Source organism: Marmota marmota, unplaced genomic scaffold, assembly GCF_001458135.2.
Source record: "Marmota marmota marmota unplaced genomic scaffold, marMar, whole genome shotgun sequence".
Classification (NCBI taxonomy): Eukaryota; Metazoa; Chordata; class Mammalia; order Rodentia; family Sciuridae; genus Marmota; species Marmota marmota.
In genome coordinates, this window is record NW_026000057.1 from 33276408 (window position 1) to 33294231 (window position 17824).

General features: G+C 31.4%; 1 protein-coding gene across 1 annotated transcript in view; it reads right to left on the reverse strand.

The window, feature by feature from the left end:
* The window catches only part of Cenpe (centromere protein E), a 71821-nt gene that overhangs the window by 27958 nt on the left and 26039 nt on the right, over positions 1-17824 (reverse strand). Inside the window, 17 exon segments of the mRNA XM_048813680.1 lie at positions 916-1206; positions 1552-1710; positions 2304-2552; positions 3173-3242; positions 3244-3320; positions 3953-4234; positions 4416-4574; positions 5831-5989; positions 7240-7443; positions 11172-11330; positions 11474-11746; positions 11862-12176; positions 13754-13908; positions 14239-14404; positions 14495-14617; positions 15166-15285; positions 15513-15587. Of these exon segments, the coding sequence (XP_048669637.1) occupies positions 916-1206; positions 1552-1710; positions 2304-2552; positions 3173-3242; positions 3244-3320; positions 3953-4234; positions 4416-4574; positions 5831-5989; positions 7240-7443; positions 11172-11330; positions 11474-11746; positions 11862-12176; positions 13754-13908; positions 14239-14404; positions 14495-14617; positions 15166-15285; positions 15513-15587 (3036 nt within the window).

Below are 17824 nucleotides of genomic sequence, written 5' to 3' on the forward strand. Positions count from 1 at the left end.
AGATCTTGTTTACATTCCACATTTCTCATTAAAAAGTACAAAACAAAAAATTATTTTTTGCCTACTTGTTTATTGTTATCATTACAGTACCCAGAAGCATGAGTATCTGTTGAATAAGTATTTGTCTAACGAATTAAAATTATATAAATTTAGTTATGGCTCATATATAGACGATTCCTAAGCATCTGATATTTCTGCTGAGATTGCAAATGATATTTTTTCTACTTTATTTTGTAGAGCATTCAGTTGGGCTTTTAATTATATAATATATATGAATATCTACAAATAATCATACTAGAAAAACTTTGTAATAGTCATCTTCTCTTTTTTCCTTCTAACCAGCAGTTATGGACCATTTCTAGATCCCTATTAAGAGGTAGAGAAGTGGAATATTTAATCTTTTACAAATCTAACCCTTCAAATATTTTTTCTATTTAGAATAATACTATTTTTTATTAAACAAAACTTTAGAAATTATATTACTAAGAATATTTTGCTTTAACAAACTTTTTCTTAAAAATCAAAAGTGATGTTTTCTGAAAAACAATTTGGCCTCTTTTAAAAATGTGTTTCCTACTGATATGAAAATTATAGTAAGTTTTCCCACTATCTTTAGTATTCAAAGAAAATTCTAAGAAAAGGCCAGGCACCGTGGCACACGCCTATAATCCCAGCAGCTGGGAAGGCTGAGGCAAGAGGATTGTGAGTTCAAAGCCAGCCTCAGCACCTCAGTGAGGCACTGAACAACTCCATGAGACCCTGTCTCAAAATACAAAATAGGGCTGGGGATGTGGCTCAGTGGTCTAGTGCCTCTAAGTTCAATCCCCAGTATCAAAATTAAGAAAATTCTAAGGAAAAAACACCCATATTGGCACCCCTTTATAAAGCTTGATTCTTACAGTTACTAGAACTCACTCTAGCTATCATTTTTCTTATGATTTCTCTGAACTGGTCTCTTTCCATTTTGAGACACTCCTTTTTCCTCCTTAGCTCATTGCTTTCCTTAGCTACAGTTCTTATTTCTTCAAGATTTTCATGAAGTTTCTTAGTAGAGCACAAGTTATCCATATCCACAGTTTTCACAGATACATTTTGGGCCTCAATTTGCCTCTTCAAATGTTCCATTTCATTCATTTTTTTATCACTTTTATTGACATCTTTATTCATTTTAAGAAGTTGAAGCTCTTTTTCCTGAAGTTCTTGGATCTTGAGATAATTACAAAATAAGTTAGAATGCAAACAGAATTCCTTCATGGAAGGAAAATAGCATCTACTTGTTATATTTGTACATTTATACAAGTTAAGTATCCCTCATCTGAAGTGTTTCTGATTTTGAAATATTTACATAGTTGCTACCAGTTGAGAATCCCTAATTTGAAAATTCAAAATCTGAAAACTTTGAGGCTTACATCAGTGCTCAAAGTATAGATTTCAGAGCATTCTGGATTTCAGATTTTTGGATTAGGGATGCTCAATATATCTATATATTTTCTCATTTCTCAAGTAATTTTGGATACAGTTACTTCCAAAAAAACCCCACAAAAAACATACCTTTTTCTGTAATTCATCTTTTGATTTATCTAAATCTTTTTGAATATTTATAATTTGAGTTGTCTTTCCTGAAACTTTCTCTCTGAATTTCTCAATAGTTTGTTGTTGTTCTTTCAAATGCATATGAATAAGTTTTAGTTCCTGTTGTGTCTCCAGATCCTATATTAGAAAAAAGAGAAATGTGATGACATAAAGAAATGTTATCTTTTCTTAATCATTAAATGAAATTTGAAAAAATGCATACTTAGTTAAAAACAACCAATCTGCCATCCCCCAAATTCGAAGTATACAGAAAGATTTAAGGTACAAATTCCTGTCTCTAACCTCCCTCACCTTAGTCCTGTTCCTTGCTGACCTGTACCACTTGCTTTCCTCCTTTCCTATTATCCAAACAGTATAACATACTTTCTAATCAGTATCACACAAAAGGTGGTCTTTCCTAGGCTTAGTATTTCATTATACAGACGAACCCCTCGGCCAGTGCCTTATGGGTGAACACTTGAATTGCCTTTAGATTTTGATCATCCCAAACCATGCTGCAGTGAATGCTGTTATATTTTTATTCCAATGTGTGAATATGTTGGTATGATAAATTTATATAAGTGGAATTACTATATCAATGTTTATAATGATAAATTTTCAAAAAGTTAAAAGATTATAACCTTCTCATCAACAGTATCATCTGTTTTCAAAGAAGGGAGGTTCTGCCTTAAGAATATGCTTACTGGACATGAAGAATGTGCACAACTCACTTTAGCAATAGTATCCTGCAGGTTTTCCTTGAGTTGGTCTCTCTCCAGCTTGAGCATCTCCTCTGATCTTCTTATCTTATCTCTCTCTTTCATTACAGATTTCATTTCTTCGAAGTTATCTTGAAGATTCTGAGCCAAATTACCCAGAGTTAAACCTTGATCCTTGAGTTGTTTCTGTATCTCACTGACATCTTCTTTTAATTTAAAAAGTTTCTGTTCATTTCCCTTAAGCTTTTGAATCTTAAGATAATCATAATATAATGTTAGGTTACAGATTTTTAGGGAAGGACAAGGAATAGTCTCTAAGCTAATTAAGACTATAGCCCCCCTTTTTATAATCATTAACACCCTGCATAAACCCACACAAAATTAATTTTCTTTTGAGGTACAATATACAAAATGTATTCTATAATCATGTTTGTAGTTCCATTTATTCTTGACACATGCATACACCTATAAAACTACAATCCATATCAAGTCAGAGAATACTTCTGGCATTCCCTAAAGTGCCTGTGAACCCCTTCCCTAGAGGTAATTGCTATTGGGATCTTTATCATACTTGATCAGTTTTACCTACTTTTGAACCTTCCTAAGACAGTGTATTCTCCTGATGATAGGTATTTGTTTTCAAGTTTCCCACCATTTTGGATAAAGCTGCTACAGACATTCTTGTAAATGTCTTTTTAGAGATGTTATTTAGTCTTTTCTATTAGGTACATAACCAGGGAGTGGAAATACTGGGTCTTATGGCATTTAGTAAATACTGACAAGCTGTTTCTGAATGTGGCCAATCCATCTCATATTCTGAAGATTTCAAACACAACAAATCAGATATTCAATCAAAAACCCCTGCAAAATATCTTTTCTTATAATCTGGCATTTGAATTTTCTAAATCTATTTTCATATTTTCCATTTCATCTGTCTTTTCAGAAATAATTCCTGAGTTTATTAATAGTTTCTTGGTGCTCATTCAGATCCATGTGAGCAATTCTTAGTTCTTCTTGCTTTTTCAGATCCTTTTAAGAACAAGGTCATATCTTAATGTTAACTACTTTTTTTAGTGAAGTGATATATTTTCTTAGTAAAAATAATATTGCATTTACTTCGTAATTTACATTGTTGTTACAAAAGTTAAAGACTTTCTCTTACTGTCCTTATTCTCCACACTCTACTCCTCTTTTAGAAGTAAACACACTACACATACTATTTAACAGCTGGATTCCTCCACTTCAGGGTTATCTTGGACTTCCAAATAGGATGTCAAAATCTGTTTCACTTTTTGTAGGGCTGAACAGGATTTTGATATATGGCTCATATTTACCCAGTTTCCTTGGGAGGAACATTTAAATTGTTTCCCATTTTTATTACAAACTACTACAATGAACAACCTTGTGGTGTTGTGGTGTACATATGTACGTATGTTTGTGTGTATATATTTATTTAAGTAATTGAGTCAGTATACATGAAGGATAAAATCTATGAAGAAAATGCTGGTTATATAACTTAAAGTTTTTAAGAAAAAGAATATTAAATTATCTGCTTAAAAGATTATCATGTCGCTCTTGCCAACAATACCACTTGTTTCAAAGAAGGTTCATTGCTCTAAGAAAACATTTATTTGCTAGCAAGAAGAATGAGTGTAACTTACTTTTGCTTCTGTTTCTCTAAGGCTTTCCCTCAGCTTGTCTCGTTCCATTTTGAGAGTTTCCTCCACAATTCTTAGGCCATCATTTTCCTCAGTAAAAAATTTCAGTTTTTCAAGGCTCTCATTTATTTTCTGAGTCAACATTAACTTCTCTAATTCTAAACTCTCCAGAGTTGAGTTCTGAGCTTCCAGTTGTTTCTTCAGTTGCTCTGTTTCATACACATTTTCCTTCAGGTCATTTTTTACTTTAAGAAGTTGATGTTCTTTCTCCCGAAGTTCTTGGATCTTGAGATAAACATGCAATAAGTTAGGATATTGAAGATATAAATAAAAACCCAAATAATAGCTTCAAAGTTGAGTAGATAAATCTTGTCTTCAATTTTAGGCTAATTCATGTCCTGTTTCATTATACAAAAGACCTGATTTGAACTCCTAGTTACTCAAATAACAACTTAAAAGAAAATACCTGTGCTTTTATGGCAGCATTTGCATTTTCTAAGTTCATCTGCATATTTGATATTTCATCAATTTTTTCAGAAACAGTTCTTTGGAGTTTATCAATAGTTTCTTGGTGCTCTTTCAGATCCATGTGAGCGATTCTTAGTTCCTCTTGTTTCTCTAAGTCCTTTATTATTAGAGGAAGAAAAAATATCGAGAATAACACAATTAAAATGCTATAGTAAGATAGAAGGCAAGAAGTAAAAGTCCTCCTTAACCTTTATAAGGCTTCCCAGTCTTCACCCTTTAAGCCACTTCAGAATGTCAACACTTGCTCTGGATATATTCTACAATAGAATAAATTTCTGTTGCTGTAAGCCACCAAGGTTATGGTAATTTGATATACCATCCCTAGGAAACTGATATAGGCTGATCAAGATGATAAAGTAAAAATGTAAAAATAAAGTTGAAAGGCATAGATAAGCATTTAAATATAGGCACCAAATAAATAATTCTCCTTTATCTTAAAAAACTTTTAAAATTTATAGCTCTCAATGGACTTTTATTTTATTTATTTATTTATATGTGGTGCTGAGAATCAAACCCAGTACCTCACCATGCTAGGCAAGCCACTGAATCACAACCCCAGCACCTTATTTTCAATTTAAGTAAGAAGGAGTGGCCTAAAACAAATTCAGAGGCATTAACTTCCAAGGCTGTTGACTTCACTTCCTTAGGAGGAGTAAAATAGACACAAGGTTTTAGCAAATTCAATCAGAAGAGATAAGGAAAGGGAAAGGGATTTGGCTTAAAAGAAAATATAGCTTAGGAAAAAAATACTACACAGAAGAACAACAGAAACCACAGCATATTATCTATAATGCAAGTGGCACTGCTCTTAGCTTAAATAGACCCCTGTGGTTGTATTTCAGAATCACTTGGGCAGTATGGTTGTTACAAGAGTCTTGGGTTTTATACATGCATTGCACCATCCTACGTCCATGAAAGGAGTGATTCAAGGAGTGATTTTGGAAACTACAAACTTCTTAGTGATGGTGATAGTATTAAGCCTTTCATTTTAAAGACCAACAAATACATCTTCATATGGGGAGGATTTTTGCTTTGTTGACTAATGTCTCTTAAGTGCCCAGGATGATGCCTGGCCCATATAGTGTTCAACAAGTATTTGACTGATGACTACATCAGATGATTAGTTTAAAAGATCAAGGTCCCTTCTCACCTAAAGACTCTGGAATAATGTAACCTCACAAAAAATGTTAGTTAGGATTCTGTGAATTGAAACTTCAAAATACCGGAATGAAGATCTGTTCTTTTGCAAATATAATGTGCTATTCTTGCATTTAGGCTATGGGAATCAAAAACTATTATCAAAAATGTTTAATCAAGAAAAATGGCCAGGAAGATAACTTAAAAAAAATTTACCTTTTCCTTTAGCTTTTCTTCAACTTCTGCCAGTCTCTCACAGGTCTTAGAAAGCTCTTTGTCTTTCTTCATGACGTGGTTCTTTTCTTGTGCAACTATCTCTTGTTGCTTTTTAAGTTCATCTTCAAGAATTCTTAATTCTTCCTGGTTTTTAATGGTCTAGAATAAAACAAGAAGTTGGGATTAAAACAAATAATATTAGCTTACATTTATGAAACCAGGTAAAAATCGGCATTTACCTCAGCCTATAAATGAAGAAACTATATAGTGAAACTATATAGTAAAAATGAATTTAAAAGAAAGTGAATCTTTAATCATGTAAATCTTTAATCATAGAGAATCTGCTTTTTATGTTCAATTATTATTGCTCAGTTTATATTCCTATGAGAATTAGAATTGGATTTACCATCCAATCAAGAAAGTTTAGCTCATTTTCTGTGCCTAAACTCAAAAAGACTGCTAAGTGTTCACTGACTGAGTTTCTCACATGAAGCATTAGCTTTGGTTTTGAGCACCATCATCAGCAAACCCAAAATGGTAGCTGCCCTTTGTAGCACTATGAGGGCTAACTTGTCATGAAGCTTGCACAGTGGCATTCTCATGTATCAAGACCACAAAACAACATGCCAGAGTTAGAATGTAATTTTTGTTTATTTAATTTATGCATATTTACATTTAGCAATTTGGACAGAGCAGACTTTTTCCAAGAAACGTGAAAAATTAGAAAACACAGATCCCTACTGTGATCTATAGAGAATTTCTCCATTTATCAATTCAACCTGTACAGATTATACTTCCTCCAAACAAAGATACAAAAACTAAAGGAGGTGTGAAGATATTGGCAAATGCCAACAATTAAAAATAAAGGTAAAAAATTACAACAGTAAGAGAAATACTTAGGATCAAATTTAATAAAATAAGTAAAAGGATTGTAGAATAAAAACCTGTAACACTGTATTGAGAGATAGATAAATTATAGAAGACATCTAAAAGCCAGTTAGTATATGAAAAAGTGTTCAGCATCTTTAGTCATTAGGGAAAGGCAAATCAAAACAACACGACATATATTCATTAGAGTGGCTAAAATTAAAAGCACCAGTAAATACGAAGTGTTGGTGAGGAAGGATGTGGAGCCACCAGAATTTTCTCAATTTGCTGATATGAATGTAAAATGGTAAAACTCATTTGGAAATCAGTCTAGCAAATTCTAATCAAGGTAATATACATTTCCCTATGTCTTAGCAACTCCATTTAGTGAGTACACAGGCAGAAACATTTGTCAAAAGTAACCGAACTGTATACTTCCACGAGATACATATAGCGCTTGTAGAATATATCTCAATAAAATTGATAAAAATCTAAAACAAAGACAAAAATGTTATCGCCAAGTTTATAGTGCTAAATCTTACCATTTCAATATTTTCCTTTAGGTCAGTCTTTAGTTGTTCCTTTTCTGCTGTAATACTTTCCAACATTTGTTGGAGTTCATTTTTCTCCTGTATTAAAGAACAGATCATTTTCTGTTGCTCAGTCACATCACTATCCTTAAGGTCTCCAATTAATGCCTGGTTTGTTTTAGCTTCCAAATTCTGTTTCTTATTCATGTCTCCTACCTAAAATAGAAATACATTAAAGAAGATTTTTAAAAATTTGTTCTAATTAGTTATACATGACAGTAGAATGTATTTTGACAAATCATACATAAATGGAACATAATTTCTCATTTGTCTGGTTGTACATAATGTAGTTACACAGGTCGTGTAATCATATATGCACTTAGGGTACTAATGCCCCATTCATTCTATTATCATTCTTACCCCAATGCCTCTTCCCCTTCCTTCACTCCCCTCTTTCTAGTCCAAAATATCTCTATTAGCATCCACATAACAGAGAAAACATTTGGCTCCTGGTTCTTTGGATTGACTTATTTGGCTTAGCATAATATTCTCCAGTTCCATCCATTTAGCAGCAAATGCCATAATTTCATTTTTCTTTAAGGTTGAATAATATTACATTGTGTATATATACCACAGGTTTTTTAAACCTTTATTTTATTTATTTATTGTTACGTTGTGCTGAGGATTGAACCCAGAGCATTGCACATGGTAGGCGAGTGCTCTACCACTGAGCCACAAACCCAGCTCCTATATACCACAGTTTTAAAGAAGAATTTCTTAAGTAGTCAATAACAATCACTTTAATATTAAACAAACACCTAACTATCATGTTTTATTATGTACCAGGCATTGCTCTCATATTTTAACACGTTTAACTTTTACTACAACTTTGAGGTAGATATTATTAATATCTGCATTTGACTGATGAGAAAGTTGGATTATAGAGGGGTAAAGTCACTTAACTCAAGGTGATACAAAGAGAGGAATAGCCAGACTCAAGGGTCTAGATCCAGAGCTTGTGAATTTTGACCTGTTCACTGATGAGAACTATCTGGACAACTATAAATATTATAATTATTTTCATGTATGATATTTTAACCTGACTTTATGTATATTCACTTACTTCAAACCAATTATAAAATTAAAAGACAAATCCCTTTCCTTTCTATATATTTTCCATAAATATTGCATAACTTTCACACTAGAAGTATTTTTTCTTCTAAAGAAGGAAGAAGCAACTTTAAACTTAATCCCTTTATTTTTCCCCATCTGAGTCATCTCTAGCTCTTACTTCTAGTAAAGCTTCATTTTTCAGAACTGTTTACTTACAAAAATCATAAGTTTTATTATAAGCAGAGAACAAAATTTTGATAGAAGCTCATCTCTTTTTGTAAAAGCGTGATACATCTATTCTCAATGTGTTTTTACATTCTGCATGTTATAATAATTTATTAATGCATAAATAAGTCATAACCAAATGTAACCTAATGTATGAACTTTTTGGTAAAGGAAAACAAAGACTGACACTACAATTGTTTGTATGAAATTAGGGAACCATTCAGCTTCATATTGACCACACTCTACAAGTTTCTATAATATCTCTAATCACATAGCTGGTACGTTTAATTCATACGGATATGGTCTGTAAAAGAATACAAAGCAGACTGAAATAGTCTTTTGTAATGATACTCAAAGTACATTTCAAATCTGAACTCACTCTAGAAAGTATTTCAGCTACTCCGGTTGGTTGTAAGTACAATCTAATAGACCTAATTATTAAAAAAAAAAAATGTCATTTATATGAGATGAAGTTCACTAATTCCAAAATTTAAAATTTCTATTGAGATCAACTAAAGAACACTAGATGTCCAGAAAGAGACACAAACAGGATTGAAAATGATTCCTTTAAGTGGATTTAGGATAGACCTATCACAGGAGCCTTCTGGTTCCCAGGTAAACAGAGTGCCCCTGGAAATCCCCAGACTCATTCATTATTATATTGTTAATTCCAACATGAACATGATACCATAAAGCACAGGAAGCAAAAGTAAAAATAGATACATTTGAGTACATCAAAATTAAAAATCTCCTTAGAGAATAGTATAGTGGTTGAAATAAGAACTTTTACATAGAACACTTGAAGACTGCAGTAGTTAATATTTTGGTTGCTTTTTTTCCCCCCTTTCCCCTCACATCCTCTTAAAAATTACATATATTTTGTATAACAATCAGGGTATCCTTCCATTTCCATGCAATTCCCCTTCTCTCTCCCTTTCCCTCCCACCTCTCGTCCCTGTTTAATGGTAATCTTTTTCTCATGCTCTTCCTCCCTGCTCTGTTTTGAGTTGCCCTCCTTATATCAAAGAAGACATTCAGCTTTTTTTTTTTTTAGGGATTGGCTAGTTTCACTTAGCATAATCTGCTCTAATGCTATCCATTTTCCTGCAAATGCCATGATTTTGTTATTTTTTAGTGCTGAGTAATATTCCATTGTGAATAAATGCCACATTTTTTTTTTTTATCCATTCATCTATTGAAGGGCATCTAGGTTGGTTCCACAGTCTAGCTATTGTGAATTGTGCTGCTATGAACATCCATGTAGCTGTATCCCTATAGTATGCTCTTTTTAGGTCTTTGGGGAATAGTCTGAGAAGGGGAAGGGAGAGAAATGAATTACAGTAGATGGGGTAGAGAGAGAAGATGGGAGGGGAGGGGAGGAGAGGGAGGATAGGAAGGGGATAGGAAAGGCAGCAAAATACAACAGACACTAGGATGGAGGTATGTATAAACTTGGATGTGTAACCAATGTGATCCTGCAATCTGTACACATGGTAAAAATGGGAGTTTATAACCCACTTGAATCAAATGTATAAAATATGTTAAGAGCATTGTAATGTTTTCAACAACCAATAAAAAATAAATAAAATAAATAAAATAAAATATTATTTTATTGGAAAAAAAATATTTGATTTTGGAAATTATCTGACTTTGTTCCCCTTTTCCTTCTAATGGCTGCTGATTTTGCTCTTGATCATTTTATACTGCCCTATGTGAGCCCTACATATGTAATTTTATTGTCAGCGGTCTCAAGTCCAATCTTCTACATTGATAGAGTATATGCTGTTAATTAATAAAATTTATTTCTTATCTTCCCTCTGGAAAAAAAAATTTTTTTGGTTGCTAAGTGGAATAAGCCAATCCCCCAAAACCAAAGGCTAAATGTTTTTTCTGATATGCAGATACTAATTTTCAATAAGCAGGGGTACAGAGTTACTTTAGGTAGAGGGGAGTAGGTATGGGAGTAGGAAGGATAATAGAATGAATCAGACAGTATTATACTATGTACATACATGATTACATGACTGGTGTGAATCTACATCATGTTCAACCAGAGAATGAGAAATCTATTTATGTATGATGTGTCAAAGTGCACTCTAGTGTCATTCATAACTAATTAGAACAAATTTAAAAAATAAAAGAATGAAATATAATAATGAAAGATTATTAAAAATTTCTGTTGATAATATATATCTTAAAGGTATTATGAGGAAAGTAGAAATCTAAAGTAAATCAAACCCTTGTATAAAATTATAGACAATCCTTTCTGTAACAGATTAAACTGAACTCTAAGCAAGTTTAGTATAGAGAATTCTGAGATAAACTATTTCAGTTATAATAGTCAATCCTCCTTCTTAGCGTTCAGAAGTTCTTTTAAAGATATTTAAAATACATCAAATCTCAGAAAATATCAGCTCTTCAAAGTTTGAACCAATACTTTTTTTGCCCTTTGCTTTTCAAATTGTAAGGGAAGTTATTTCAAAGAGAGAGTAGAGTCTTATAAAATTGAGTTATTACCATTGTGAATAACAAATAAAATTGAAATTACCATTACATATTAGGTGTTGGGAGGTCAAAGAGAAAATCTGAAATTAAATAACCTGTACCTTTTGCTGAAATTCATCTTTAGTTTTTCCTAGGTTTTCTTCTAAAAGTGAGTTCCCAGAAGTTTCCTCAGAAATTTTCATTTTTAGTGTATTAATTGTTTCTTGGTGTTGTTTCAAAGACTCGAGAGCACTTCGTAATTGTTCTTGTGAATCTATGTTCTTGTTGAAGAAACAGAAAACAATTTCCATTTTATAGTGACCGTTTAATCATAGATAAGCAGTCTTATCAATGATGGCTCCTGTACCATGTTTGAAGAGGCTCCAATATTTGTAAAGTTTAATCTAATCATTCAAAGCCTTACCAGATTTATAGTGTCTTGAATATCACTTTTGAGTTGGTCTCTCTCAATCTGCAGGCTCTCCTGGAGTTGTTTTAGGTCATCTTTTTCTCGGGTTAAGGTTTTCACTTCTTCTAAGGCTTTCTGAAGTTTCTCAGTAATCAGTGTTGTCTCCTTTTCTACAGCTTGTAGCCTAGAATCTCTGCTTTCTAATTGTTCCTTCAGTTGTTCCATTTCATTTAACCTTTCTTGACCCTCAGTTGTTTTCTGCTGAAGCTCTTGAGTTTTGTGAGAAAGCTTTAAAATAAGAAAAAGTAAATGTGACATAGTAAAAGCAGAGTTTTCTGTAGAAGATAGAAATCAAACTCAAGAAGATTGAAGACCATGTCTTTGGATATCATTTTGTACTAACCTCAGACTTCAAAGCATCCAAACTTAAACCAAGATTCTCTGCTTCTTTAGAAAGATTTCCTATTTCCTGATTCATTCTCTCATTCTCTTCAAGGACCATTTTATATTTTTGCTCACATTCTATATGAAGGGTTTTAAAATCTTCAAATTCTTGCTCAGTGCTTTTATAATTCAACTGGGTAGTTATTAGGTCATCTTTAGTTTTTTCAATTTCTTCCAGTAAACCTTGAATTCTACTCTCCTTATGAGCTACTTCAGAAAACAATTTGTCTTTTTCTGATGTTGTTATAGAGAGCTCTTCAGATTTTTCATGGATCTATGGAAAAAATTTAGGGATGTTAGCAATGTATGATCTGCTGAATCAATTTTCAGGAAAACAAGTTTTCCTTTGGGGGAGGGGATCATTTAAACCAAGCAAAAATTTGACTAGGGAAAGGCAATATTCTTACTGTTATTTCTCTACCCTGGATTGTTTAAGTTTACATTTAATGTTTTTTTCACTAATGTCTTTGGGTTCTAGTAAGGATTGCATGGAGAAGGTCAACTAGTAGAAACAAGTAGGGTGTGTCTTTATGTCCTTAGCTGTCATTCTAAAGTATTATGTGGCAGCAGGCATTTTATGGTTTTTCTCAGAATTTGACCTCTTTAAAAAAAAAAAGGCTTTGAATGTAGCTCAGATTTCTAAAAATTCAATCTATTTATAATTTAAATGATGTTTTATTATTAAAAATATCTAAAAAGCATTATTAAAGTAATTAAGTAACCCACATTCAGTTCATGGATAGTTTAATAATTGTGAAAATAAGCTAGGAAGGAGATGAGAAGGTGGAAGGTGACTAAAGGAGAAACAAAGGAGAGAAGGTAATATAGCATGGTGGCTACATTCACGGCAGATTTCTGTCACTCAACTATTAGAGAATTATTATTTTTTGGATGAAAAGTAGCACCCTCTTTCGTACTTCTTCACCAAAAGGTTGAGAAATGGTAGTGACTACCTTTTGAAAGCTTATAGAATAACTAAAGAAAATGTTTCTAAGGTTCTTTACTATGAAGTTTGCCATAAAGTAAGCACTCAAATTCTTGTTATTTTAAATTGTTTTTTAGTTGTCAATGAACCTTTAGTTTACTTATTTATTTGTGGTGCTAAGGATTGAACCCAGTGCCTCACACATGCAAGGCAAGTGGTCTACCATTGAGCCACAATCCCAGCCCTTGTTATTATTAATTATTATTTTTTTTTAGAAAAGTAGAAAGGGAAAAGTTGGTAGGCTGTGGACTTAAGAATCATTTCCTAGTCTAAAAGATTTATACTGATTCATAAAGCTTTATTAGTGGTGCGTCTTTATCTCGTTGCTTTTCTTTTTAAATAGACATGCAAATCTAAATATTTATTTATTTTTAAAAATTTAAATTTGTTGTTTTTAGATATACATGAAAATAGATTGTATTTTGACATATTATGCATACATGAAGTATAACTTCCCATTCTTGTGGTTGTAAATGATGTGGAGTTATACTGGTTGTGTATTCATACATGAGCACAGGAAGGTATTGCTTTCTTTTACTCAATAAAATGAAACAAAACCCTCCAAAAAGGTGAAGACTAAGGATAGGAGATGAAATTTTCTAAATGTGACATTTGATGATTATAAAAATGGCTGTGACATGGATTATGTTACCAAGTATGCTGTTAAATATATTTCAAAAGTAAATTTTTTTTCTATCTAGTAGCATAAGAATAAATTAGAAGATGGAATATATTCAGTTCCATTGCTAACAAGTTGAATGTCTCTTGCCTGCTACTCAGAAATAAACTATATAAAAATATTTCAGGCACTCTTTGTAAAGGTTCTTATTTCAAAACAAGGATTAATTAGTCAAAAATCTGTTTACCTCTTTCCTCAGCATTTCCATTTCAGGGGGTAAAGATTTCAACTCTGAGAGTAAATCAACTTCTTTTCGTAGAGCTTCATTCTCTTTAGATTCTCTATTCAGTTCTTTCTGTAGATCAGTAATCCTTCTTTCCAATTCCAAATTACAGAGCAAATCTAGGAAGTTTTTGGTGAATTAGAGGGCCAATGTTGTCAAATAGGTAATCTAATTTTGAAAGTTCTTTAACCAACCTTTTTCAAGGTCAGATCCAGTGTATTTGAAAAGTAATTTTTAAACCCTTGTGATTTGAAAATGGAAAAATTTCCCATTGAAAATGGAAACTTTGTACATACTTAACATCAAAGAATATTAAAAATAAATGTGAAGTTACTAAAAAAAAATCAGTCTGGTGGATTTTTAATCACTGAAATATAGTTGTCAAATCAATTAGGTACATTTTTAGAGGAAGTCAGATTTGCAAAGAGAAGCCACAAATTATAAAATACCTTTTGGAACTCTGCCATCTATAAGGGAGTTAAGTTTTGTTATTTCATTAAAAGCAGATTGTAATTCTTTGTCCAGGTCAACTTGCATCTTCTTTTTTGCTTCCAATTGGCTTTGATATAACTGAATGTCATTTTCCATTTGCTTGCAAGTGCTTTCAAGTTCTTTCTATTGAGGAAAAACATTGAAAATGCAGAAAAATGTACTGACCATTAGAACTGTTTTTTTACATTTCTACATTTTTCACAAATTATTTACCATTTTCTCTTTCAGCTCCAGATTTTCACTTCTAAGAAAGGCTGATTCTTTTTTGGCATCAAGAGCTACAGTTTCAGCATCAAACAGAGTTTGTTGCATTTGTTTTAGATCTTCAGTGTTTTCCTAGACAAATTATAAAAAGGATTCAGTGAGATCTAATTTTGATAGATAATAAAAATACTTTAAGTACGATAATTTAACAAATTGGGTACTGTTTAATAAAAGGTTTAACAAACTATTAAATTAGTTACTTAAATTCTAATGAGAATACATGGATAGCTATTTGAAATAAAATTTATGAAGTCATGCTCAACTACTTATGATACATATTTTAGTTACTTATCAATTCCAACTTAAGTGCTTATTTTATGATCATGACTATATACTTCTTCAGAATTTCTATTAAACAACTGAAAAAATTCAAAATTTTTTAATCATTGACTTTTCATGGAAGACTGTCCCTAATTTACATTCATTGAAAGATTGATATGCTGGACTTTGTATGAATGCTTCTTTATCTGTAAAATGTCCATTTCTCAAAGTTATAGAGAGATTAAGTTGATTAAAACCATGCCCAGTAGCTAGCCCAGTATGAGCATTTACTGTGGAGATGATGATGGTACGCTAGAAATGTCTAGATATTCACACAACAAAATAAACCTTATTTTTACCAATGAGTATGACAAATCCATTTTTATATTTTCTGACTTTTGAGTGTCTATGTATTTCTGTAGATTCTTAATCTGGTGTTCTTTTTCTTCAAGCAGCTTTACTTTTGAATTTAGTTCATTCTAAAAGAATCAAATAAGTGAAACAGAAGTTAACAATTTGATTTTGAAAGTATTAAAAAGAACTTATATAATTTCAATCAACAAAAAATTCAGTTATTAATATTTAAAAATACAATTCCTCTACTTAAATATAATTCCTCTATTTTCTGTAATCATGTTCAATTTACATGATATATATTTTATAGTTCTAGTTATTTATTAATAGAAATACCCACATGAATGCTCACCTCAAGATCTTGATTATATACTTCTGCATGTTTAACTAAATTCTTTAAGTTGGAAATTTCATGAATTAGTTGCATCTGTAAGAGTATGTGAACAGGCAACAGAGCAAACCAATAGTTAATAAAGCAAAAAAAAAAAAAAGATAGCGTTGATTCACTGCTTCAGAATTCACATCACCCAACACAGTTAGAAGAGATTGAGAGATCAATTATTTAAGCTACTTGCAAGAGCACCTCATTATTTAAAAATATAAGAATACCACCCAAATAAAACAAGAAAAAAAATCTCAGCATGACCTCAATAATAATTATGTTTTCTGTTAATAAAGCTAAAATAATGTCATTAGCAAATTAGTAAGCAGTAAAGTGGTAATCAAAATTTTACTAAATACACTTTTAATTAATTTTTGCTTTGTATAAGACATGCATGCAAATCTATTCATCCTATTTTTTTTTTCTTACCATAAATTATCCTTGTGGTTCTACACTGACATACTTTTCAATGAGTTGTGATTTGGAATTAGGTTTAGATTAGGGTCATTTCATGTAATGACTTTACAATATTATTACTGTTCAAGATCTATAGAAGTTTGGGATTATGAAGTACATCATTTTGTTTTGTTTTATAGGAAATAGTGAAAAGAAGATGCTATTGCTTTATATTGATCATATAAAGTATAAAAGTATTTTTTATCAAATTTTCCTTTGTATCAAAATATCTGTAGCAGAAAATATTTGAGTACCAGAAAGTTTTGTATACAAATCAAGCAAATGGCAAGTGACTGAAGAAACATTTTCTCTTGAAATTACTTAATCTTTATAATTGAATAAGCTCTTAAATAATACAATAAAATTCTGATGGAATTTAAGAAAATGCATCTTGTTTAAGTGATATTTTCTGGATGCTTAATTCAGTCTTGACTAGTTTTAGGTTTTGGAATGTAGCAGAGTAGACATTTCTTAGGTCAGTGAAACAACGTGAGCTAACAGAAACATAATGGAGCTACACATGTAATTTAAAACTTTTTAGTAGGTACATTAAAAAAAAAACACAAAAAGAAACAGGTAGAATTAACGTTAATATTTCACTTAACATGTCAAAAATTATTTCTCCATGTAATGAATATAAAAATATTATTTTACCTTCTATTTGTTATTCTTAAATTAATTCAGACTGACACAATTTTTATTAATTAATTAATTAATTAATTTACTTTTTAGTTATAGTTGGACACAATATCTTTATTTTTATGTAGTACTGAGGATCGAACTCAGTGTCTCACACATGGTACGCGAGCGCTCCACCTGAGACACAACCCAGCCCCAGACTGGCCCAATTTTAAATGCTCGATTGTCACATATGGTTAATAGCTATCCTACTGTACAACACAGCCTTAGAAATTTGTATTGGTTTTGCTTTAAACAATAGCTCCATCTTTTATCTTTTCTTCCCTGCCTATTTCTAACTTTTATTTGGTTCTTTCTCACATTTACCAATAAGGGAGAAGCAAATAATCAATCTTTAGAAATCATTTAGGAAATAACCATTTAGAAAAAAAAAAATTCCTACTTCTCATCTTAAATTACAATTCAGCTTATGTTTTGCTTCTCATAAGTAAAAAGATTAATTTTGTAAAGATAAAAGTGTAATCTCCAAATGACATATTAAGATGCAGAGCATAAAGAGAAAGTGTGTAAAGAGCAAACATGTTCAAAACACAAGACACGATCAACAGTTAATCCATTGTGATATAAGAAAACATTGAAAATTTTACCTGTAATTGAACAGGTAAAATATTAAACCTCTGAAAAATTTCTGAGTTGTAAAAATTATTAAATTAAATAAATCAAGTTAAAATAGGTAGATGGACACATTTTCTCTTGTCCCATGAGACTGATGATATTTGACTTTTAAAATTCATCTCTCTAATGTTTAATATGTAAGCAACCATAATCACTACATTCCCACCTGAAAATTATCCATGACTTTGATGATTTTTTGACAAAATCCTTAAGAAAATCAGAGAAATGATCACCTGTTCTGAGCCATAATTTGACTTTGTTCAAAATTTTATTCAAAATATACATTTTAGTCTTCAAAATTGGAGCTCTAGACACCATCCTCTTAACTATTCCCTTATATCATCCCCTGTAATAAACCCATCTCACTGACTGAAGTCCACTCTTTTTTTCATGACATTTTACACTTTGTTAATATGTATATTTTAAAGCAAACTGAATGAAACCCTGTGAAAAACTTTAATATAGACTTTATTTATTTATTTATTTATTAGGTATTTAACCTACAAAATGTA